Source organism: Pseudophryne corroboree, chromosome 1 (genome assembly GCF_028390025.1).
Source record: "Pseudophryne corroboree isolate aPseCor3 chromosome 1, aPseCor3.hap2, whole genome shotgun sequence".
NCBI classification, from domain to species: Eukaryota; Metazoa; Chordata; class Amphibia; order Anura; family Myobatrachidae; genus Pseudophryne; species Pseudophryne corroboree.
Genome location: NC_086444.1, coordinates 629,741,521 through 629,767,791, shown reverse-complemented (window position 1 = coordinate 629,767,791; position 26,271 = coordinate 629,741,521). Strand labels below are relative to the sequence as shown.

The 26,271-nt window shown below is 46.3% G+C and overlaps 1 protein-coding gene across 2 annotated transcripts in view; it reads left to right on the top strand.

Moving 5' to 3' along the window:
- CERS1 (ceramide synthase 1) overlaps positions 1-26,271 on the top strand; it is a 141,142-nt gene that overhangs the window by 101,166 nt on the left and 13,705 nt on the right. For both annotated transcript variants that reach the window (XM_063914534.1, XM_063914533.1), the window contains exons 3-5: positions 1,156-1,336; positions 14,363-14,524; positions 14,621-14,768. In XM_063914534.1, the coding sequence (XP_063770604.1) occupies positions 1,156-1,336; positions 14,363-14,524; positions 14,621-14,768 (491 nt within the window). The remainder of the gene's footprint in view (positions 1-1,155; positions 1,337-14,362; positions 14,525-14,620; positions 14,769-26,271) is intronic.

Below are 26,271 nucleotides of genomic sequence, written 5' to 3'. Positions count from 1 at the left end.
ATCAAACTAATTGATGTTGTGTTTGCAGGGCTAAAAAACACATTTAAAAATAAATATCAAAAATAATCTGTTAGCAAATGTGTGTTTTAGCCCGCGAAACGCAACATCGATTTAGCTTGATTTACATCAATTTGAAATCTAGTAAATATACCCCTATGTGTGAACTGAATTACTGCAGAAAGAAAGTACCAGAAGAGCTCCAATATGATCATGTCCTGGGGTCATGTTATGGTATATGGTATACTGACTGCCTTAAGGTAATTTGTATGTTACATGCATAGAAAAATCTATCTCTGGAAATTGTTTTGAAATGTTGGTGCCTATGAGTATGCAATCTTCTTATCTGTACATTGAATATGGGAACGTTATATGGTATTATGTCAGGTTGTAGTCTCTACAGAACTGCTTTCTCTTCTCGGAATGTCAGCGACAGTTTTAAAATTACATAAAAAATTGTAAAAAGTGTAGTTACGGGAAAATTTCATAATTAGGACTGTGGAGCTCTGAAATTGTGGTACTATTGACTACAATCTTTTTACACTTTCTTAAATTCTCCCATTGTGTTTATTTTGCCACCTGGTAAATAAAGCCACCAAAGATTTATAAACATCTAAAACTGGTGGTGGCCGTACTCTTTACTTAAGGCATATTACCACCATAAATATGTTCAGCTAACACTCTTTCACCCAATTGGCAGAGAACTAGGGATTCTATGGCAGGGACTCCTGCTGTCCCCTTCCAGTGACCACTGATGCTCCAGTCTTTTTTATTCCTATAATGGCAACCAGGAGAAGGGGAGGTTTATAAAGGCTCTGTCAAAGTAGTTTCCATGCTAGATAGTAGGACATGACTGTTTAAATTGCTCTTGGTTGTCCACACAGGAACAGAAGCTTTGATGTACTGGCAGGAGTTTGTTCTCAAAGAATAAGGGGTAGCATTGTATGTGATCCCAACAATTCTGGTAAAAGAGGGATAGAATATGTCAGCAATATGTAATTATTACCTTTTGAAACTACCCAAGATGTCAGCTGTTAGCTGTAATGACAAGATTTGTAGTCCCACTAGAGATCTATGTTTGCTCTTTTCACTGTTCATGTGCAAGTACTGAAACAACTTGGTCTTATATAATGTTGTTGTATCTTTGGTGGAGTTTAGGTTGGAAGTCAGGAGCAGACGTTCCCAGGAATATTGCCCTTATATATCTCATTCAAGGTAGTTTTTATGCACACTCTACGTATGCCACTTTGTATATGGATGTATGGAGAAAGGACTCTGTTGTAATGATCCTGCACCATGTGGTCACTTTCTGTCTTATTATGTTCTCCTATGCTTTCCGGTGAGTCACACATTCTGAAGAGACACACACTGGCACCCACACATGTAGAGTGACAACTAACTCGATTGTAAAATGCTATGAATGAATAAACATTCAGTAACAACTGGATCTAGGAGTGCTAGCAACTCCTCATGATGTTCCCTTGTCTAAAAGTCAAATAAATTAATACACTGTTAAAATGTAGATGCACAGTATACATTTATCATTTATATACGTACAGCGGCGGATTGCCCATAGGGTTTACAGGGAAGTTTCCCGGTGGGCCGGCGCACCAGTGGGGCCTGTTTTGTTTGAGGACATGTGGTCCTTTTTATAGACATAATGAATAAGATTGGTTAGTGGGTTGCAGAACTGGACATTTGTCACAGATCTGCTAATCCGGCGCTGGTTCTAGAAATCAAAAAATTATGTATATATATATAAATATATCAAACTATTTTTAAAAAAGAATATAAAGATATGTGAATAGGCAGCTGAGTAGAAGCAACTTGCTAGGTCGCTTAAGATTATATAGAACAAACAAAGAAAAAGTATACTCTGCGCCAAAAAACTATGTAATACCAGTGTGCAGTCTGTCATGTATAATGATTGACTCAGTACAACTTCAATTATAAATAACCACTTTTATATTTTAGTTTGTTTAAAAGTTAGCAGCATAAGACACATACATACATAAACTTTGTAGCAATATTGCTCTCCAAATAAATAATATAGGCCCTCATTCCGAGTTGATCGGTCGCAAGGCGAATTTAGCAGAGTTACACACGCTAAGCCGCCGCCTACTGGGAGTGAATCTTAGCTTCTTAAAATTGCGAACGATGTATTCGCAATATTGCGATTACTAACTACTTAGCAGTTTCAGAGTAGCTCCAGACTTACTCTGCCTGTGCGATCAGTTCAGTGCTTGTCGTTCCTGGTTGACGTCACAAACACACCCAGCGTTCGCCCAGGCACTCCCACCGTTTCTCCGGCCACTCCTGCGTTTTTTCCGGAAACGGTAGCGTTTTCAGCCACACGCCCCTGAAACGCCGTGTTTCCGCCCACTAACACCCATTTCCTGTCAATCACATTACGATCGCCGGAGCGAAGAAAAAGCCGTGAGTAAAAATACTTTCTTCATAGTAAAGTTACTTGGCGCAGTCGCAGTGCGAACATTGCGCATGCGTACTAAGCGGATTTTCACTGCGATGCGATGAAAAATACCGAGCGAACAACTCGGAATGAGGGCCATAGACAATAAACAATATATTGTATTCTAAAAATAACTTATTGGCTCTGTTTGGTAAAGATTATATTATTAGGCACTGGCGTCCCAGTGTCAAAAAACCTGATAGTAATGAAGAAGTCCCGCAAATATGATAATGCAGTCTCTCTGTGGATAATGTATATTTATTGTATTAGGTAATTATCAATGTGCTGGTTCCTGGATTGTATAGATACAGGGTCCGTTTTATAGTAAATTGCACATATAGATATTGATCGAATGAAATTACCGTTCCATTTGCAGAGCAGCTCCACTGATTGACGGTCTTATCAGACGATTGCTCTGATTATTTCCATACCACGGGTAATTGACCCCACTGCGGAGGACATAGGCAGACACCCGGTAAAGATGAATGGAGGGACGGGCCAAATTGAAGCCGCTGCGAACAGCCGTGTGCGGCACCCGCTGACACTCGCCGGCTTCTGTGATGGTAAAGGACTGACGAGACGTAATGCAGGACACCGCCGGCTTTGAGCTCCGGACCGCCGCCTCTCGGATAGCAGTCTGCGGCTGGCAGTCGGCTGGAGCACCCGGTGCACAACGTGCAGATGACCGCTGTGGCTGTGTGCAGCAGCGGGTCCGTTCCACGAACAGCTGAGACCAAACAGAGACCAATAAGGAGTGGGCGTCAACGCGTTTCGTCTCCTAGGCAACCGGAGACTGCACACTGGTATTACATAGTTTTTTGGCGCAGAGTATACTTTTTCTTACTTTTTCTTTGTTTGTTCTATATAATGAATAAGATGCAAAATAATTTGCATATATGAAAATTACTTTTCCAGTTAGCCTGTGATTGCAGATGATCTAGTGTATGCTCTGTCTGCCTGCTTGGCTGACATATAAGATTGAGTGAATAGTGATTGGGATACAGTTGGTGTAATAAGCAAGAAAATATATCTTTCTAAAGAATTATATAGTTTCCTAAATTCTGAAGATGTATCATTGATATAATGTGCTCATAATAATTAATTTTATTTCTTTTTAACTTCCCCCTTGATGCTGGACAAGCCCACTATCTGGAAAGTCTTGGGGGGAGGGTGCTGCTGCCATGGCCCATGGCTAGACCTTACACCTCTGGTGCTGCCCATGTGGGGCCACTAGTACAAATTTTTCCAGGGCCGCTTTTTGTTCCCAATCCGTCCCTGTATACGTACCATACAACACCTTGAAGCTTGAGCTCTTATGTACAGGTCCTGTATGAGTTATTCCTAATATAGGAACTTTTCATAAATGCTCAGTATGTTGCATAGTGGTACTTATACAATTGTATACTGTACATCTAAATTTTAACAGGTTATTAATCACTACAACGAGTTGTTTAACTGCCAGAGAAGTTTCTTGCCTTGCTCTTACTGCAATCAGGTATCTAAGGTGCACATAACAATAGTGTACATCCTTATCTCTTTCCCCCAGACACTGGCCACAATGTTATCTGCTCAGTATATTAATAGTTTGCCTCTGGCTTCCTAGTCAAGCTGAGCTGCATGGGTGTAGTATGGTTTGCCGGCGGTCGGGGTCCCGGCGGCCAGCACAACGGCGCCAGAATCCAACCTGAAGACCACCCGAGCTGCACTACTCTCAGGTGTGTCCCTTCCAATGCCTGAATAGTGACAGAAGCCCTGCAAATGCATGGAACACACATAATCCCTAATTGGGCTATAAATGTATCAGGCATGCTACATTGTGAATTTACACTGAGGGCAGTGAGAGACATCTTTTGTTCCAATTTTATACAAATAATGAAAATAAATATTGCTATGAGGACAAAGGGATTTTGCTGCAGCTGAGTATTCCTGGTCGAAGAGGGAGTACCACAGCAGGATGTGAGCCAATTACATCCATCCACTGGGATGCGCTTTTCATCCAGTTTACCCTGCTGCTGTATTAATCACACTATGGAGTACTGTAGATTTATTAATATGCCTTCAAAAAGAAGAGTTACCATGGCATTGCAGAAGTGCTTACCTCCTGTTGACTCTGGTAGGCAGCTGTAAGAGTAGTCTATGGGGTATATGCAATTGCGGTCGAATTCCCGAAAATGTTGAAAAACGGGACATTTTCACCAAAAATAAATAAATCGAAAATGCAATTCAGTACATTCCGTCAAAAAAACGGACTTTCCAAATTCGACTTTTTGAAATTCGACATTTGTCAAATTCGACATTTCTGCAATGGTACAAATGCGGCAATTCGCCAAAAGTATATTCAATTGAAGTTTGGAAATTCAACAACAGTGCTTTTAGACAGTAAATTCGTCATTTTCAATCCGCCACACTTTGGTGGCGGAATCTAAAAAAAAAAAATTAAAACGTGTTTTTTTGTGTTTTTTTTTGGGTAATAGCATATCTATTTATATTAGAAGGGATTAGGTACTTGGTTTGTCTATTTTGGAGGCACAAGTATTATTTATATATTTTTAAAAATATTATTATTTTCTCTAACGTCCTAAGTGAATGCTGGGGACTCCGTAAGGACCATGGGGATTAGCGGCTCCGCAGGAGACTGGGCACAACTAAAGAAAGCTTTAGGACTACCTGGTGTGCACTGGCTCCTCCCACTAAGACCCTCCTCCAGACCTCAGTTAGATTCTTGTGCCCGGCCGAGCTGGATGCACACTAGGGGCTCTCCTGAGCACCTAGAAAGAAAGTATATTTAGGTTTTTTATTTTCAGTGAGATCTGCTGGCAACAGACTCACTGCAGCGAGGGACTAAGGGGAGAAGAAGCGAACCTACCTAACAGGTGGTAGTTTGGGCTTCTTAGGCTACTGGACACCATTAGCTCCAGAGGGATCGACCGCAGGACCCGACCTTGGTGTTCGTTCCCGGAGCCGCGCCGCTGTCCCCCTTACAGAGCCAGAAGCACGAAGAAGGTCCGGAAAATCGGCGGCAGAAGACTTCGGTCTTCACCAAGGTAGCGCACAGCACTGCAGCTGTGCGCCATTGCTCCTCATGTACACCTCACACTTCGGTCACTGATGGGTGCAGGGCGCTGGGGGGGGGCGCCCTGAGGGCAATAAATAACACCTTGGCTGGCAAAATATACATCATATATAGTCCCAGAGGCTATATAGATGTAAAATTACCCCTGCCAGTATCACAGAAAAAGCGGGAGAAAGTCCGCCGAAAAGGGGGCGGGGCTTCTCCCTCAGCACACTGGCGCCATTTTCTCTTCACAGTGCAGCTGGAAGACAGCTCCCCAGGCTCTCCCCTGTAGTTTTCAGGCTCAAAGGGTTAAAAAGAGAGGGGGGGCACTAAATTTAGGCGCAATATATGTATACAAGCAGCTATTTGGGGAAAAATCACTCAGTTATAGTGTTAATCCCTGCATTATATAGCGCTCTGGTGTGTGCTAGCATACTCTCTCTCGGTCTCCCCAAAGGACTTTGTGGGGTCCTGTCCTCAGTCAGAGCATTCCCTGTGTGTGTGCGGTGTGTCCGTACGGCTGTGTCGACATGTTGGATGAGGAAGGTTACGTGGAGGCGGAGCAGAGGCCGATAAATGGGATGTCGCCCCCTGTGGGGCCGACACCAGAGTGGATGGATAGGTGGAAGGTATTAACCGACAGTGTCAACTCCTTACATAAAAGGCTGGATGACGTAACAGCTGTGGGACAGCCGGCTTCTCAGCCCGCGTCTGCCCAGGCGTCTCAAAGGCCATCAGGGGCTCAAACAACGCCCGTTACCTCAGATGGCAGACACAGATGTCGACACGGAGTCTGACTCCAGTGTCGACGAGGTTGAGACATATACACAATCCACTAGGAACATCCGTTACATGATCTCGGCAATGAAAAAATGTGTTACGCATTTTTTGACATGAACCCAAGTACCACATAAAAGGGGTTTTATTTTTGGGGAGAAAAAACAGCCACTGTTTTGTTCCCCCATCAGATGAATGAATGAAGTGTGAAAAGAAGCGTGGTTTCCCCCGATAAGAAACTGGTAATTTCTAAAAAGTTACTGATGGCGTACCCTTTCCCGCCAGAGGATAGGTCACGTTGGGAGATATCCCTTAATGTGGATAAGGCGCTCACACGTTTGTCAAAAGGTGGCACTGCCGTCTTAGGATACGGCCACCTTGAAGGAACCTGCTGATAAAAAGCAGGAGGCGATCCTGAAGTTTGTATTTACACACTCAGGTTACATACCCTCCAACATTTTACACTGAAAAATCGGGACAAATCCGAAAAAGGGGCGTGGTCGCGGGTAAAGGGGGCGTGGCCATGTCCCTTTTCCTATACTTTTAATGGAAGTTTGGAGAGCCAAAAATCGGTACAGACCATGAAAAAAAGGTACTGTACCTATTAAAAAGGTACAGTTGGAGGGTATGAGGTTATATACTGAAACCTGCAATTGCCTCAGCATAAATAGTGCTGCTGCAGCGTGGTCTGACACCCTGTCAGATAATATTAATACGCTAAGACAGGGATAATATTTTGCTAACATTGAGCATATTTAAGACGTTGTCTTATATATAAAGGATGCACAGAGGGATATTTGCCGGCTGGCATCCAGAATTAATGCAATGTCCATTCTGCCAGGAGGGTAGTAGAAACCCGGCAGTGGACAGGTGATGCTGCATTTAAAAGGCACATGGAGATTCTGCCTTATAAGGGTGAGGAATTGTTTGGGGATGGTCTCTGGGACCTCGTATCCACAGCAACAGCTGGGAAGAAAAATTTTTACCTCAGGTTTCCTCACGAAAGCCTAAGAAAGCACCGTATTTTCAGATACAGTCCTTTCGGCTTCAGAAAAGCAAGCGGGTCAAAGGCGCTTCCTTTCTGCACAGAGACAAGGGAAGAAGGAAAAAGCTGCACCAGTCAGCCAGTTCCAGGATCAAATCATCTTCCCTCGCTTCCTCTGAGTCCACCGCATGACGCTGGGGCTCCACAGGTGGAGACAGGTGCGGTGGGGGCGCGTCTCGGAAACTGCAGGGATCAGTGGGCTTGCCCACAGGTGGATCCCTAGGTTCTGCAAGTAGTATCACAGGGATACAGGCTGGAGTTCGAGACGACTCCCCCTCGCCGTTGCCTCACATCAGCCTTGCCTGCTGCCCTCGGAGAAAGGTAGTACTGGCGGCAATTCACAAGCTGTACTTCCAGCAGGTGAAATCAAGGTACCCCTCCTTCAACAAGGCCGGGGTTACTATTCCAAAATGTTGTGGTACCGAAACCAGACGGTTCGGTGAGACCCATTCTAAAATTGAAATCCTTGAACACTTATATACGAAGATTCAAGTTCAAAATGGAATCGCTCAGGGCGATTATTGCAAGCCTGGAAAATTTCAGGGTATCACTGGACATCAAGGATACTTACCTGCATGTCCCTATTTACCCTCGTCACCAGGTGTACCTAAAAATTGTGGTACAGGATTGTCATTACCAATTCCAGACGTTGCCGTTGGTCTGTCCCCGGCACCGAGGGTATTTACCAAGGTTATGGCCGAAGTACTTATCCCGTACTTGGACGATCTCCTTATAAAGGCGAGGTCCAGGGAGCAGTTGTTCGTCGGAGTAGCACTATCTCGGGAAGTGCTACAACAGCACGGCTGGATTCTGAATATTCCAAAGTCGCAGCTGGTTCCTACGACGCGTCTACTGTTCCTGGGTATGGTTCTGGACACAGAACAGGATAAAAAGGGTTTCTCCCGGAGGAGAAGTCCAAGGAGTTGGCGTCTCTAGACGGAGACCTCCTAATACAAATACAGGTATCGGTGCATCTATGCACGCGAGCCTTGGGAAAGATGGTAGCTTCTTACGAAGAATTTCCATTCGCCAAGTCCCATGCAAGGATCTTCCAGTGGGATCTGTTGGACAAGTGGTCCGGGTCGTATCCTCAGATGCATCGGCGGATAACCCTGTCTCCAAGGGCCAGGGTGTCGCTGTGGTGGTGACTGCAGAGTGCTCATCTTCTAGGGGGCCGCAGATTCGGCATACAGGACTGGGTCCTGGTGACCACGGATGCCAGCCTTCCAGGCTGGGGGGCAGTCACACAGGGAAGAAACTTCCAAGGCCTATGGAAAAGTCAGGAGACTTCCCTACACATAAATGTTCTGGAACTATGGGCCATTTACAATGCCCTAAGTCAGGCTAGACCCCGGCTTCAACACCGGCTGGTGCTGATCCAGTCAGACAACATCACGGCGGTCGCTCATGTAAACCGACAGGGCGGCACAAGAAGCAGGATGGCGATGGCAGAAGCCACAAGGATTCTCCGATGGGCGGAAAATCATGTGTTAGCACTGTCAGCAGTGTTCATTCCCGGAGTGGACAACTGAGAAGCAGACTTTCTCAGCAGACACGACCTCCACCCGAGAGAGTGGGGACTTCATCCAGAAGTCTTCCAAATGATTGTACACCGTGGGGAAAGGCCACAGGTGGACAGGATGGCGTCCCCCCTCAACAAAAAGCTACAAAGATATTGCGCCAGGTCAAGGGACCCTCAGGCGATAGCTGTGGACGCTCTGGTAACACCGTGGGTGTACCAGTCGGTGTATGTGTTCCCTTCTCTGCCTCTCATACCCAGGGTAATGAGAATAATAAGAAGGAGAGGAGTAAGAACTATACTCATTGTTCCGGGTGGCCAAGAAGAGCTTGGTACCCAGAACTCCAAGAAATGATCTCAGAGGACCCATGGCCTCTGCCGCTCAGACAGGACCTGCTGCAGCAGGGGGCCTGTCTGTTCCAAGACGTACCGCGGCGCGTTTGACGGCATGGTGGTTGAACGCCGGATCCTGAAGGAAAAGGGCATTGCAGAGGAAGTTATCCCTACGCTATTTAAAGCTAGGAAAGAAGTGAACGCAAACTATTATCACCGCATATGGTGGAAATATGTTGCATGCTGTGAGGCCAGGAAGGCCCCAAAGGAGAAATTTCAGCTAGGTCGATTTCTGCACTTCCTACAGTCAGAGGTGACTATAAGCCTAAAATTGGGTTCCATGAAGGTCCAGATTTCGGCTCTATCGATTTTCTTCCAAAATAGAACTGGCTTCACTGCCTGAAGTTCGGACTTTGTTAAGGGAGTGCTGCATAGTCAGCCCCCGTTTGTGCCTCAAGTGGCACCGTGGGATCTCAACGTGGTGTTGGATTTCCTGAAGTCGCATTGGGTTGAGCCACTTAAATCCATGGAGCTACAATACCTCACGTGGAAAGTGGTCATGCTGTGGGCCATGGCGTCGGCCAGGCGTGTATCAGAATTGGCGGCTTTGTCATACAAATGCCCTTATCTGTATTTTATATGGATAAGGCGGAATTGAGGACTCGTTCCCAATTCCTTCCTAAGGTGGTATCAGTTTTTCATGTGAACCAACCTATTGTGGTGCCTGCGGCTACTTGGGACTTGGAGGATTCCAAGTTTCTGGACGTAGTCAGGGCCCTGAAAAGTATATGTTTCCAGGACGGCTGGAGTCAGGAAAACTGACTCGCTATTTATCCTGTATGCACCCAACAAGCTGGGTGCTCCTGCTTCTAAGCAGGCTATTGCTCGCTGGATCTGTAGCACGATTCAACTTGCACATTCTGCGGCTGGAATGCTGCACCCTAAATCTGTGAAAGCCCATTCCATGAGGAAAGTGGGCTCTTCTTGGGCGGCTGCCCGAGGGGTCTCGGCTTTACAAATTTGCCGAGCTGTTACTTGGTCGGGTTAAAACACTCTTGCAAGAGTCTACAAGTTTGATACCATGGCTGAGGAGGACCTAGAGTTTGCTCATTTGGTGCTGCAGAGTCATCCGCACTCTCCCGCCCGTTTGGGAGCTTTGGTATAATCCCCATGGTCCTTACGGAGTCCCCAGCATCCACTTAGGACGTTAGAGAAAATAAGATTTTACTCACCGGTAAATCTATTTCTCGTAGTCCGTAGTGGATGCTGGGCGCCCATCCCAAGTACGGATTGTCTGCAATACTTGTATATAGTTATTGCCTAACTAAAGGGTTATTGTTGAGCCATCTGTTGAGAGGCTCAGTTGTTATCATACTGTTAACTGGGTATAGTATCACGAGTTATACGGTGTGATTGGTGTGGCTGGTATGAGTCTTACCCGGGATTCAAAATCCTTCCTTATTGTGTCAGCTCTTCCGGGCACAGTATCCTAACTGAGGTCTGGAGGAGGGTCTTAGTGGGAGGAGCCAGTGCACACCAGGTAGTCCTAAAGCTTTCTTTAGTTGTGCCCAGTCTCCTGCGGAGCCGCTAATCCCCATGGTCCTTACGGAGTCCCCAGCATCCACTACGGACTACGAGAAATAGATTTACCGGTGAGTAAAATCTTATTATTTTTAATTTTATTTTTAAATGGAATGGTAAAAACCCGAAAAAAAATTGCGTGGGGTCCCCCCTCCAAAGCATAACCAGCCTCGGGCTCTTCGAGCCGGTCCTGGTTCTAAAAATCCGGGGGGAAAAATGACAGGGGATCCCCCGTATTTTTAAAACCAGCACCGGGCTCTGCGCCTGGTGCTGGTGCAAAAAATACGGGGGACAAAAAGAGTAGGGGTCCCCCGTATTTTTTACACCAGCATCGGGCTCCACTAGCTGGACAGATAATGCCACAGCCGGGGGTCACTTTTATACAGCGCCCTGCGGCCGTGGCATTAAATATCCAACTAGTCACCCCTGGCCGGGGTACCCTGGGGGAGTGGGGATCCCTTCAATCAAGGGGTCCCCCCCCAGCCACCCAAGGGCCAGGGGTGAAGCCCGAGGCTGTCCCCCCATCCAAGGGCTGCGGATGGGGGGCTGATAGCCTTGAGAAAATTGAAAGAATATTGTTTTTTCCAGTAGTACTACAAGTCCCAGCAAGCCTCCCCCACAAGCTGGTACTTGGAGAACCATAAGTACGTGCATGCGGGAGAAAAACGGGCCCGCTGGTACCTGTAGTTCTACTGAAAAAAAATACCCAAATAAAAACAGGACACGCACACCGTGAGAGTAAAACTTTATTTCACACATGTCGACACACACATACTTACCTATGTTCACACGCCGACCTCTGTCCACTTGTCCAAGTAGAATCCACGTGTACCTGTGAATAAAATTATACTCACCTCAATCCAGTGTCCAGATTATAATCCACGTATTTGGCAAAAAAAAAAAACGAACACCCGAACCAGGCGGACTGAAAGGGGTCCCATGTTTACACATGGGACCCCTTTCCACGAATGCAGAGACCCCCCCGTGACTGCTGTCACAGAAAGGTCTCTTCAGCCAATCAGGAAGCGCTACTTCGTGGCACTCTCCTGATTGGCTGTATGCACGTCTGCAGTCAGACAGCGCATCGCACAGCTCCCTCCATTAGTTTCAATGGTGGGAATTTTGCGGTCAGCGGTGGGGTTACCCGCGGTCAGCCGCTGACCGCGGGTGACCTCACCGCTGACGCAAAGTTCCCACCATTGAATATAATGGAGAGGCTTTGCGATGCGCTGTCTGACAGCTCAGACGCGCATAGCCAATCAGCAGAGTGCCAGGACGTTGCGCTCGCTGATTGGCTGAAGAGACCTTTCTGTGACAGCAGTCACGGGGGGGTCTCTGCATTTCTCCTGTATGCTGGTACTTGTGGTTCTCCAAGTACCAGCTTGCGGGGGAGGCTTGCTGGGACTTGTAGCAGTACTACTGGAAAAAACAATATTCTTTCAATTTTCTCAAGGCTATCAGCCCCCCATCCGCAGCCCTTGGATGGGGGGGACAGCCTCGGGCTTCACCCCTGGCCCTTGGGTGGCTGGGGGGGACCCCTTTATTGAAGGGGTCCCCACTCCCCCAGGGTACCCCGGCCAGGGGTGACTAGTTGGATATTTAATGCCACGGCCGCAGGGTGCTGTATAAAAGTGACCCCCGGCTGTGGCATTATCTGTCCAGCTAGTGGAGCCCGATGCTGGTGTAAAAAATACGGGGGACCCCTACTCTTTTTGTCCCCTGTATTTTTTGCACCAGCACCAGGCGCAGAGCCCGGTGCTGGTTTTAAAAATACGGGGGATCCCATGTCATTTCCCCCCCCGGATTTTTAGAACCAGGACCGGCTCGAAGAGCACGAGGCTGGTTATGCTTTGGAGGGGGGACCCCACGCAATTTTTTTCCGGGTTTTTTACAGTTTTTTCCGTTTTTTTTTAAATCGGATCAAAATCCGTCAAATCGGCCGTTTTTCGACAGCGGGACTGTCGAATCCGTTTTTTATTGAATATGTTGAATTCCGGCACCCACTTGTTGGAATTCGACGGTCGAATTGTGTTGAATTAACAAACGGCCGAAAAATTGCCGCGATTCGCCGCTAATTGCATATACCCCATAGTCTGTATTCTGTCCATCAGTGTATACGTGAGCCATCTTAGCACCACCCATCTGTGTTCTGAAAACAGTAGTATGTTTAAAAAATATATATGTAGAAAATCATTAAAAAAAATTATTAAAAAACTTTATTTTAGCTTTATTTTAATAATAAAGCTTTTTTGTTGTTGTGGGCATCTCTGACTAATGCCATCCTAAGCTGCTTCTAGAAATCAGAGGACAGCAGCAGTATACATGAGACTTTTTACAGGATGTTAGGTCTTTTCAGAGCCAGACCCTAAGTGCTCTGAGCTGGCTTCCATACCTGTTTAAGAAAACTATTCTCAACTATCATTGGGCAAAATTGGCTATAAGTGAATGTTGCTATTATTTCAGGAGGGAAAGCACTTTATAAAAGGTGCATAAAATACAGACCAGCACAGTCTTATAAGTGCCATTGATTGTCTTCCAAACACATCTCACAGTATACCCTCCTAAGTGATAAGGTAGCTCTAAATATTTTATTCTGTTTGCACTAAAACTTTATGTTTTTGAAAATGTTAAGCTTAGCCTAATCCTCAATTTCAATTAGATTGTCACACACTGACCAGTCCATCACCATCATCAGCAAATATTTTTTCCTTTGCAAAAAAATATGCAACATTGTTTGTCTCAAAGACAGGTACAGTGACACCATATCAATGGCACCAAAAGGAGCTTCCTCATTCTAAAACTAATTTAACAAAGCTCACTGCTTTGCTGGGCAAGTCTCTGTTGTTGTGCTCAAACATGGGTTGGTTTGACAGCTCATGTATATGTGTATATGTATATATACTGTGTGTGTATATATATATATATATATATATATATTCACTGGGATTTCAGTTTCTGTTTAAAAATCAATACAATTCATAGATAAAGTCCAATTCATAGATAAAGTTTCTTTTGAAAGAAAATATCATGAGGCAGTTGAGTATGGTTCAGGCCAGTATTGCCATACTTAACTGCCTCATGATATTTTCTTTCAAAATTCTGAGCAAAAATTATGTAACCCAACACAGAGAGCCAATAAAAAATGGTCATTACCACTATTAAGGGCTTCTTATTTATAAATAGTGCCCACAACGCCTCCTTCTTTTTGTCTGTACTAATATACACTTGATTAATGGAAATGCTTATTTTTAGAACAATTAATTAAGTCCAGGTTTATTTAGTCAGTGATTAGTGGACTACCAGACCAAATATTTATTTATTTATTTATTAACAGTTTCTTATATAGCGCAGCATATTCCGTTGCGCTTTACAATTAGAACAACAGTAATAGAACAAAACTGGGTAAAAACAGACAGACATAGAGGTAGGAAGGCCCTGCTCGCAAGCTTACAATCTATAGGATACATTTCTCCTTGACCTAACGGGTCATGTTGACCAATAATCACGAATGTTTGAACCTTTTATGCTAATTTACAGAAATATTCAGATTAAGATCCTATAATCTGTTATATGTGTCCCTTCCAGATACCACAATATCGGAATCCTTGTACTCTTCCTTCATGACTTTAATGACATTCTGCTAGAATTCACCAAACTCAATATCTACTTCAAAACGCGAGGTGGAGCTTACCACAAAATGAACAGTATCATTACAGATATTGGGTCTGTACTGTTTAGCATGAGCTGGTAAGTACACACTTTGTTGGCACTTGTCACCTATAGATATTTAAATGACTGTCCTATAATTGTGTGTACGTACTTATCATATTCCTGTTCCCACAGGTTCTGGTTCCGTCTCTACTGGTTTCCTATGAAAGTCCTTTATGTCACATGTTGCTCCAGCCTCCAGTCTAATCCAAACATCCCGTTTTATTTTTTCTTCAATGTTCTCCTTTTTTTATTGACACTTATGAATATTTATTGGTTTTTGGTGAGTACGTATGTATATACAGTATATAATGTGTGTGAGTGTGTGTGTATACAGTATATAATGTGTGTGTGTGTGTGTGTGTGTGTGTGTTGTGTGTGTGTATATATATATCTATCTATGTATGATGTCATACATAACTCTTTGTTACTGAACATGATAATAAGCTGTACAATACCCTCCTTATATACCTTCACATAGCTATAGCTCTGGGGAGCCATGTCTTTTTTAAATAATTAAAAAGAATCTGTCTTCTGTGCAGGACAGCTAAGGGATCATGGCCAAACCCTTCTGGTGCCATCTGATGAAGAGGCGAGGGGGGCATGTCTGCACCATCATTGAGGCAGTGTAATACCTCCCTGGCCAGAGCGGGCCCACAAACTGGCCCGGGGTAGTTTGTACCAGAAACCCCCCTTCCTGTCTAGGCACAGCTGCTCCTCTGCCCAGACATTAAAGAGGGACCATTCAGTCACATCTAAGGATGTAAGAAAACAGAAGCAGATTAATTGTTAAAGCTATATTCATACATTTTGTTTTACAGTCAGATGGCTAGATGCCTCATTGCTTGGAGAGTGTCAAAATGGAAAGAGAAAAGGCAGCAGCCAATAATCTTCTAACTACCAAGTCACAGGCCCTGTTTGAAAAATGACAGTTAGGAGCTGGTTGGTTGGTACTTTATCACTTTCCATTTTATCACCCTCCAAGCAATGATGCATCTAGCCTAAAATCTGTAAATATTGTCTCTCTCTCCTAATGCTGCAATAATATATTCTATGGAGTCTGTAGGCGGTATATTTAGTGGGTAGTAGAATAGGTTGAGGATAGTCACTGTAAGTGCATCTTTACTATAAGAACTGGAAAGATAATTAAAAAAACTGTTAAAATAGACCAAAGGTTGATATTTAAACACTGTTGTGTTATGGACCATTACGGTACACCAACACCAAGAGAGAATCTAATGACCAGCAAACCCACAATTTGAATTGCTTTATGTAAGTATTTACAAAACGCAGTCATATATATGCATAGGTTAAAGGAACTTGCTAGAACTGAAATGTTTGAGACAATACTGTGATTCATGGTGACATTTTGTCCACGTACATCCAACATTAACAATGCTTGTTCTGTGATCTGACTGCCAACACTGAATGGTGCATGTATTATGTGGGCGAACAAGCCTTAGCGTAGTGTGTAGGATGACTAATCTGTATGGTGAATTCATCCAGTCTGAGCTACTCATGTTAGATTTTCAGTCTCAGGTTTTCTGTATGCTTTAGTAATTCTTTCATATTTATTCAGAACTCCCAACATTTCAGATCATCAAATATGGACACTAAAGGAATGTTAATTGACTTTGCTAGTGAATAATTCAGTAATATTTTAAAAAGCTAACAATGCATTTTCTCTTACGTCCTAGAGGATGCTGGGGACTCCGTAAGGACCATGGGGGTATAGACGGGCTCCGCAGGAGATAGGGCACCTAAAAAGAACTTTGACTATGGATGTGCACTGGCTCCTCCCTCTATGCCCCTCCTCCAGACCTCAGTTAGATCTTGTGCCCAGAGGAGAATGGGTGCACTGCAGAGAGCTCTCTAGAGTTTTCTGTGGAAAAAGAATTTTGTTAGGTTTTTTATTTTCAGGGAGTCCTGTTGGCAACAGGCTCCCTGCATCGTGGGACAGAGGAGAGAGAAACAGAGCTGGCTTGACAAGTTGGGCACTGCTTCTAAGGCTACTGGACACCATTAGCTCCAGAGGGAGTTGGAACACAGGTCTCACCTGGGGTTCGTCCCGGAGCCGCGCCGCCGTCCTCCTCACAGATGCCGAAGATAGAAGCCGGGTGAGTATGAGAAGGCAGAAGACATCCTAGGCAGCAGAAGACATCAGATCTTCATGAGGTAAGGCGCGCAGCGGTAAGCTGCGCGCCATTGCTCCCATTCACACACACAGAGCAGCACTGAAGGGTGCAGGGCGCAGGGGGGGGCGCCCTGGGCAGCAATAAACCTCACATTTGGGCACTGACAAGGTAGATTAGGCTGCTGGGCAGTAATTCTACGATCCCCCGCCGTTTTCTATAAAAAAATCACCGGGACCGAAGCCCGCCGTCGGGTGGGCGGAGCTTGATCCCCAGCACTAACCAGCGCCATTTTCTCCACAGAAGCTGCATGAGGAAAGCGCTGGCTCCCTGGTCTCTCCCCTGCTGAACATTCAGGCTGGAAAAAAGAGGAGGGGGGAATTTTGAGCGCAGTGAGTGGGAATCTGGTCATTTTATATATATATAAAAGCGCTATCTGGTCATATTTTTCCATGTTATTAAGCACTGTGTGTGTGCTGGAATACTCTCTCTCTGTCTCTCCTAAGGGCCTCGTTGGGGTTTTGTCCCCTTATAGGTTAATCCCTGTGTGTGTGGGGTGTCGGCACGTGGTGTCGACATGTCTGAAGCGGAAGGCTTTTCCAAGGAGGAGGTGGAGCAAATGAGTGGTGTGTCCCCGTCGGTTGTGCCGACTCCAGATTGGATGGACATGTGGCATATGTTGAATGCAAGTGTGGCATCTTTACATAAAAAGCTTGATAAGGCTGATTTAGGGGGGACATCAGGGGGTCAATCCTCAGATTGGACCGACTCACAGGGCCTGTCGGGGTCTCAAAAGCGTCCCTTAACACAAGACACTACTATCGACACGGATTCTGATTCCAGTATCGACTATGACGAAATAAAATTGCACCCTAGGGTGACTAAAACCATTCAGTGTATGATTGTGGCAATAAGGGATGTGTTGCATATTGTGGATGAACCCTCTGTCCCCGACACAAGGGTACACATGTTTAAGGAAAAGAAACAGATTATTAACTTTCCCACATCTCATGAATTAAATTAATTCTTTGGAAAAGCTTGGGAGACTCCGAATAAGAGACTGCAGATCCCCAAAAGAATTTATATGGTATACCCTTTCCCTAAGCAGGACAGGGAGATTTGGGAATCACCCCCCACTGTGGACAAAGCCCTGACGCGCTTGTCCAAGAAGGTGGCGCTACCGTCTCCTGACACAGCAGCCCTTAAGGACCCTGCAGATCGCAGGCAAGAAACTACCTTAAAGTGTATTTATTCTCATACGGGTACTGTGCTAAGACCGACAATTGCATGGGTGTGTAGCGCAATTGCAGCTTGGACAGATGAGCTGACAGATCAATTTGATAATATGGATAAGGATACTATATTCCTAACTCTAGCCAATATTAAAGACGCAGTCTTATTTATGAGGGATGCTCAAAGGGACATTGGATTGCTAGCTTCTAGGGCCAATGCCATGTCTGTCTCAGCGAGAAGATCCTTATGGACTCGCCAATGGACGGGTGATGCGGATTCCAAGAAACATATGGAAGTACTACCCTACAAGGGTGATGTATTATTTGGGGATGGGCTGACGGACCTGGTTTCCACAGCCACAGCAGGTAAATCAAATTTTTTACCATATATTCCCCAACAGCAAAAGAAAGTAACACCCTATCAGATGCAGTCCTTTCGGTCGCACAAGTCCAAAAGAGGTCGGGGATCCTCTTTCCTCGCCAGAGGTAAGGGCAGCGGCAAGAGAGCACCTGCTTCGGCAGGTGCCCAGCAACTAAAGTCCTCCCCGGCTGCTCCAAAACCCACAGCATGACGCTGGGGCTCCCCCGAGGGAGTCCGCACCGGTGGGGGCACGTCTTCGACTTTTCAGTCAGGCCTGGGTCAGTTCGGACCTGAATCCCTGGGTGTTGGAAATAGTTTCCCAGGGTTACAAATTGGAATTCGAGGAGGTGCCCCCGTGCCGATTTTTCAAATCGGCCCTACCATCTTCCACATCGGAAAGGGATGTAGTGTTAGCTGCAATTCAAACGCTGTGTATACAGCAAGTGATAATCAAGGTTCCCCTGCACCAGCAGGGAAGAGGTTACTATTCAACCCTATTTGTGGTCCCGAAACCGGACGGTTCGGTCAAACCTATTTTGAATCTGAAATCCCTAAACCTGTACATAAGAAGATTCAAATTCAAAATGGAATCTCTCAGAGCGATAATAGCCAACATGGAGGAGGGGGAGTTTATGGTGTCTCTGGACATAAAGGATGCGCACCTTCATGTCCCCATATATGCCCCCCATCAGGAATACCTGAGATTCGCTGTACAGGATTGTCATTACCAATTTCAGACGTTGCCGTTTGGACTCTCCACGGCTGAGGATTTTCACCAAGATAATGGCGGAAATGATGGTGGTCCTGCGCGAGCATGGAGTCACAATTATCCCATACTTGGACGATCTCCTGATAAAAGCGAGATCAAGGGAGAAATTGCTGAACAGTGTGGCGCTCTCGTTGAGAGTGCTCCAGCAACACGGTTGGATTCTAAATCTACCGAAGTCACAGTTGATTCCGACAACTTGACTACCGTTCCTAGGTATGATACTGGATACGGAACAAATTAAGGTCTTCCTCCCAATAGAGAAAGCCCAAGACATACAGAACATGGTCAGAGACCTGCTAAAACCGAAAAGGGTGTCAGTTCACCAATGCACTCGAGTTCTGGGGAAAATGGTGGCGGCCTACGAGGCCATTCCCTTCGGCAGGTTCCATGCAAGGACTTTTCAATGGGACCTTCTGGACAAGTGGTCCGGGTCCCATCTGCACTTACATCGGAAAATAACTCTGTCCCAAGGGACCAGAGTGTCCCTCCTGTGGTGGTTGCAAAGTGCTCACCTCCTGGAGGGTCGCAGGTTCGGAATTCAGGATTGGATCCTGGTTACCACGGACGCGAGCCTCCGAGGATGGGGAGCGGTCACACAGGGAAAACATTTTCAGGGTCTTTGGTCAGACCAGGAGTCCTGTCTACACATCAATGTGTTGGAACTCAGGGCCATTTACAACAGCCTTCGACAAGCGGAGAGTTTTCTTCGAAACCTACCGGTTCTGATTCAATCAGACAATGTCACAGCAGTGGCTCATGTGAACCGCCAAGGCGGGACAAAAAGCAGAGTCGCAATGGCGGAAGCCACAAAGATCCTTCGCTGGGCGGAAAATCATGTAAGCGCTCTGTCAGCTGTCTTCATTCCGGGAGTGGACAACTGGGAAGCAGACTTCCTCAGCAGACACGATCTCCATCCAGGAGAGTGGGGACTTCATCAAGAAGTCTTTGCAGACGTAACACATCTTTGGGGAACTCCTCAAATAGACATGATGGCGTCACGCCTCAACAAAAAACTTCAGAGGTACTGCGCCAGGTCTCTGGGACCCTCAGGCAATAGCAGTGGACGCTCTGGTAACACCGTGGGTGTTCAAATCGGTCTACGTGTTTTCTCCTCTTCCTCTCATCACAAAAGTGTTGAGGATCATAAGACGAAGAAGAGTACGAACGATACTCGTTGTCCCAGACTGGCCTCGAAGGGCCTGGTACTCGGATCTACAAGAGATGCTCACAGGAGATCCCTGGCCTCTTCCTCTGAGGGAAGACCTGTTGCAGCAGGGGCCCTGTGTATTTCAAGACTTACCGTGGTTACATTTGACGGCATGGCGGTTGAACGCCGAATCCTAGCGAAAAAGGGGATTCCGGAAGAGGTCATCCCTACGTTAATAAAGGCTAGGAAGGAGGTGACAATAAAACATTATCACCGTATCTGGCGAAAGTATGTGTCTTGGTGTGAGACCAAGAATGCACCTACGGAAGATTTTCATCTGGGTCGTCTTCTCCACTTCCTACAGACAGGAGTGGATATGGGCCTGAAATTAGGCTCTGTTAAGGTACAGATTTCGGCCCTCTCGATTTTCTTTCAGAAGGAATTGGCTTCTCTTCCAGAAGTCCAGACGTTTGTAAAGGGAGTGCTGCACATCCAGCCCCCTTTTGTGCCTCCAGTGGCACTATGGGACCTGAACGTGGTGTTGCAGTTCCTAAAATCACACTGGTTTGAACCGCTTAACAAGGTTGAGTTGAAAATTAATTTCTTACCTGGAAGGTGGTCATGTTGTTGGCCTTAGCATCAGCAAGGCGAGTGTCAGAATTGGCGGCTTTGTCACACAAGAGCCCCTACTTGATTTTTCATGTGGATCGAGCTGAATTGAGGACACGTCCGCAATTTTTGCCTAAAGTGGTTTCTTCGTTCCATATGAATCAACCTATTGTGGTGCCTGTGGCTACAAGTGACCTGGAGGATTCCAGATCCCTGGACGTAGTCAGGGCCTTAAAAATGTATGTAGCCAGGACGGCTAGAATTAGGAAAACAGAGGCTCTGTTTATCCTGTATGCGGCCAATCAGATTGGCGCTCCTGCTTCGAAGCAGACTATTGCTCGCTGGATCTGTAATACGATTCAGCAGGCTCACTCTACGGCTGGATTGCCGGTACCAAATTCGGTTAAGGCCCATTCCACTAGATAGGTGGGCTCTTCTTGGGCGGCTGCCCGAGGCGTCTCGGCTTTACAACTTTGCCGAGCGGCGACTTGGTCGGGGTCAAACACTTTTGCTAAATTCTACAAGTTTGATACCCTGGCTGATGAGGACCTAGCGTTTGCTCAGTCGGTGCTGCAGAGTCATACGCACTCTCCCACCAGATTGGATGCTTTGGCATAAACCCCATGGTCCTTACGGAGTCCCCAGCATCCTCTAGGACGTAAGAGAAAATAAGATTTTAAACCTACCGGTAAATCTATTTCTCCTAGTCCGTAGAGGATGCTGGGCGCCGTCCCAGTGCGGAAACTCTGCAAGACTTGTATATAGTTGTTGCTTACATAAGGGTTATGTTACAGTTGACATCGGTCTTGGACCGTTACTGTAGTTTGTTCATACTGTTAACTGGTTATGTATGTTCCAGGTTACATGGTATGATTGGTGTGGGCTGGTATGAATCTTGCCCTTGGATTGCTAAATCCTGCCTTGTATTGTCCATCTCCTCTGGGCACAGTTCTCTAACTGAGGTCTGGAGGAGGGGCATAGAGGGAGGAGCCAGTGCACACCCATAGTCAAAGTTCTTTTTAGGTGCCCTATCTCCTGCGGAGCCCGTCTATACCCCATGGTCCTTACGGAGTCCCCAGCATCCTCTACGGACTAGGAGAAATAGATTTACCGGTAGGTTTAAAATCTTATTTTTTCTTACATTTAATGTCTGCTAAGGGAGTACACTTTAATTTTCTCCTTTTTATGAGAAAACTTGGAGATTTGATTGTGTTATCATTATATGGGTTTTTATATCAGTGCTAATTGCAACAAAGACACAACCTATAAACACTATTTATCATTAAACATTCACGGAGGCAACTAAATGATGCTCAGCCCCCGGCAGTATTGTCTGGCGGGGTAAGCAGATACTTACTGCTTTGCTGGACATTGCGGGTGTCTATGGCAAGTGTGTGACCTGTCATTGCTGGGTCATACATGCTCATTGCACTTGATACCCAGGGGCCGATTTGGTAACTGCTGAATACACACCAATCGGCTGATCGATGTGTCATGCTGTACATCACAAGTGGGCGGGCATTTGAAAGTGCCTGCCCAGTAGAGATGAGCGCCTGAAATTTTTCGGGTTTTGTGTTTTGGTTTTGGGTTCGGTTCCGCGGCCGTGTTTTGGGTTCGACCGCGTTTTGGCAAAACCTCACCGAATTTTTTTTGTCGGATTCGGGTGTGTTTTGGATTCGGGTGTTTTTTTTCAAAAAACCCTAAAAAACAGCTTAAATCATAGAATTTGGGGGTCATTTTGATCCCATATTATTATTAACCTCAAAAACCATAATTTCCACTCATTTTCAGTCTATTCTGAATACCTCACACCTCACAATATTATTTTTAGTCCTAAAATTTGCACCGAGGTCGCTGGATGACTAAGCTAAGCGACCCTAGTGGCCGACACAAACACCTGGCCCATCTAGGAGTGGCACTGCAGTGTCACGCAGGATGGCCCTTCCAAAAAACACTCCCCAAACAGCACATGACGCAAAGAAAAAAAGAGGTGCAATGAGGTAGCTGTGTGACTAAGCTCAGCGACCCAAGTGCCCGACACAAACACCAGGCCCATCTAGGAGTGGCACTGCAGTGTCACGCAGGATGTCCCTTCCAAAAAACCCTCCCCAAACAGCACATGACGCAAAGAAAAAAAGAGGCGCAATGAGGTAGCTGTGTGAGTAAGATTAGCGTCCCTAGTGGCCGACACAAACACCGGGCCCATCTAGGAGTGGCACTGCAGTGTCACGCAGGATGTCCCTTCCAAAAAACCCTCCCCAAACAGCACATGACGCAAAGAAAAATAAAAGAAAAAAGAGGTGCAAGATGGAATTGTCCTTGGGCCCTCCCACCCACCCTTATGTTGTATAAACAGGACATGCACACTTTAACCAACCCATCATTTCAGTGACAGGGTCTGCCACACGACTGTGACTGATATGACGGGTTGGTTTGGACCCCCACCAAAAAAGAAGCAATTAATCTCTCCTTGCACAAACTGGCTCTACAGAGGCAAGATGTCCACCTCATCATCATCCTCCGATATATCACCGTGTACATCCCCCTCCTCACAGATTATCAATTCGTCCCCACTGGAATCCACCATCTCAGCTCCCTGTGTACTTTGTGGAGGCAATTGCTGCTGGTCAATGTCTCCGCGGAGGAATTGATTATAATTCATTTTAATGAACATCATCTTCTCCACATTTTCTGGATGTAACCTCGTACGCCGATTGCTGACAAGGTGAGCGGCGGCACTAAACACTCTTTCGGAGTACACACTTGTGGGAGGGCAACTTAGGTAGAATAAAGCCAGTTTGTGCAAGGGCCTCCAAATTGCCTCTTTTTCCTGCCAGTATAAGTACGGACTGTGTGACGTGCCTACTTGGATGCGGTCACTCATATAATCCTCCACCATTCTTTCAATGTTGAGAGAATCATATGCAGTGACAGTAGACGACATGTCCGTAATCGTTGTCAGGTCCTTCAGTCCGGACCAGATGTCAGCATCAGCAGTCGCTCCAGACTGCCCTGCATCACCGCCAGCGGGTGGGCTCGGAATTCTGAGCCTTTTCCTCGCACCCCCAGTTGCGGGAGAATGTGAAGGAGGAGATGTTGACAGGTCGCGTTCCGCTTGACTTGACAATTTTGTCACCAGCAGGTCTTTGCACCCCAGCAGACTTGTGTCTGCCGGAAAGAGAGATCCAAGGTAGGTTTTAAATCTAGGATCGAGCACGGTGGCCAAAATGTAGTGCTCTGATTTCAACAGATTGACCACCCGTGAATCCTTGTTAAGCGAATTAAGGGCTGCATCCACAAGTCCCACATGCCTAGCGGAATCGCTCCCTTTTAGCTCCTTCTTCAATGCCTCCAGCTTCTTCTGCAAAAGCCTGATGAGGGGAATGACCTGACTCAGGCTGGCAGTGTCTGAACTGACTTCACGTGTGGCAAGTTCAAAGGGCATCAGAACCTTGCACAACGTTGAAATCATTCTCCACTGCGCTTGAGACAGGTGCATTCCACCTCCTATATCGTGCTCAATTGTATAGGCTTGAATGGCCTTTTGCTGCTCCTCCAACCTCTGAAGCATATAGAGGGTTGAATTCCACCTCGTTACCACTTCTTGCTTCAGATGATGGCAGGGCAGGTTCAGTAGTTTTTGGTGGTGCTCCAGTCTTCTGTACGTGGTGCCTGTACGCCGAAAGTGTCCCGCAATTCTTCTGGCCACCGACAGCATCTCTTGCACGCCCCTGTCGTTTTTTAAAAAATTCTGCACCACCAAATTCAAGGTATGTGCAAAACATGGGACGTGCTGGAATTTGCCCATATTTAATGCACACACAATATTGCTGGCGTTGTCCGATGCCACAAATCCACAGGAGAGTCCAATTGGGGTAAGCCATTCTGCGATGATCTTCCTCAGTTGCCGTAAGAGGTTTTCAGCTGTGTGCGTATTCTGGAAAGCGGTGATACAAAGCGTAGCCTGCCTAGGAAAGAGTTGGCGTTTGCGAGATGCTGCTACTGGTGCCGCCGCTGCTGTTCTTGCGGCGGGAGTCCATACATCTACCCAGTGGGCTGTCACAGTCATATAGTCCTGACCCTGCCCTGCTCCACTTGTCCACATGTCCGTGGTTAAGTGGACATTGGGTACAACTGCATTTTTTAGGACACTGGTGAGTCTTTTTCTGACGTCCGTGTACATTCTCGGTATCGCCTGCCTACAGAAGTGGAACCTAGATGGTATTTGGTAACGGGGGCACACTGCCTCAATAAATTGTCTAGTTCCCTGTGAACTAACGGCGGATACCGGACGCACGTCTAACACCAACATAGTTGTCAAGGACTCAGTTATCCGCTTTGCAACAGGATGACTGCTGTGATATTTCATCTTCCTCGCAAAGGACTGTTGGACAGTCAATTGCTTACTGGAAGTAGTACAAGTGGGCTTACGACTTCCCCTCTGGGATGACCATCGACTCCCAGCAGCAACAACAGCAGCGCCAGCAGCAGTAGGCGTTACACGCAAGGATGCATCGGAGGAATCCCAGGCAGGAGAGGACTCGTCAGAATTGCCAGTGACATGGCCTGCAGGACTATTGGCATTCCTGGGGAAGGAGGAAATTGACACTGAGGGAGTTGGTGGGGTGGTTTGCGTGAGCTTGGTTACAAGAGGAAGGGATTTACTGGTCAGTGGACTGCTTCCGCTGTCGGCCCAAGTTTTTGAACTTGTCACTGACTTATTATGAATGCGCTGCAGGTGACGTATAAGGGAGGATGTTCCGAGGTGGTTAACGTCCTTACCCCTACTTATTACAGCTTGACAAAGGGAACACACGGCTTGACACCTGTTGTCCGCATTTCTGGTGAAATACTTCCACACCGAAGAGCTGATTTTTTTGGTATTTTCACCAGGCATGTCAACGGCCCTATTCCTCCCACGGACAACAGGTGTCTCCCCGGGTGCCTGACTTAAACAAACCACCTCACCATCAGAATCCTCCTGGTCAATTTCCTCCCCAGCGCCAGCAACACCCATATCCTCCTCATCCTGGTGTACTTCAACACTGACATCTTCAATCTGACTATCAGGAACTGGACTGCGGGTGCTCCTTCCAGCACTTGCAGGGGGCGTGCAAATGGTGGACGGCGCATGCTCTTCACGTCCAGTGTTGGGAAGGTCAGGCATCGCAACCGACACAATTGGACTCTCCATGTGGATTTGGGATTTCGAAGAACGCACAGTTCTTTGCGGTGCTACTGCTTTTGCCAGCTTGAGTCTTTTCATTTTTCTAGCGAGAGGCTGAGTGCCTCCATCCTCATGTGAAGCTGAACCACTAGCCATGAACATAGGCCAGGGCCTCAGCCGTTCCTTGCCACTCCGTGTGGTAAATGGCATATTGGCAAGTTTACGCTTCTCCTCCGACAATTTTATTTTAGGTTTTGGAGTCCTTTTTTTACTGATATTTGGTGTTTTGGATTTGACATGCTCTGTACTATGACATTGGGCATCGGCCTTGGCAGACGACGTTGCTGGCATTTCATCGTCTCGGCCATG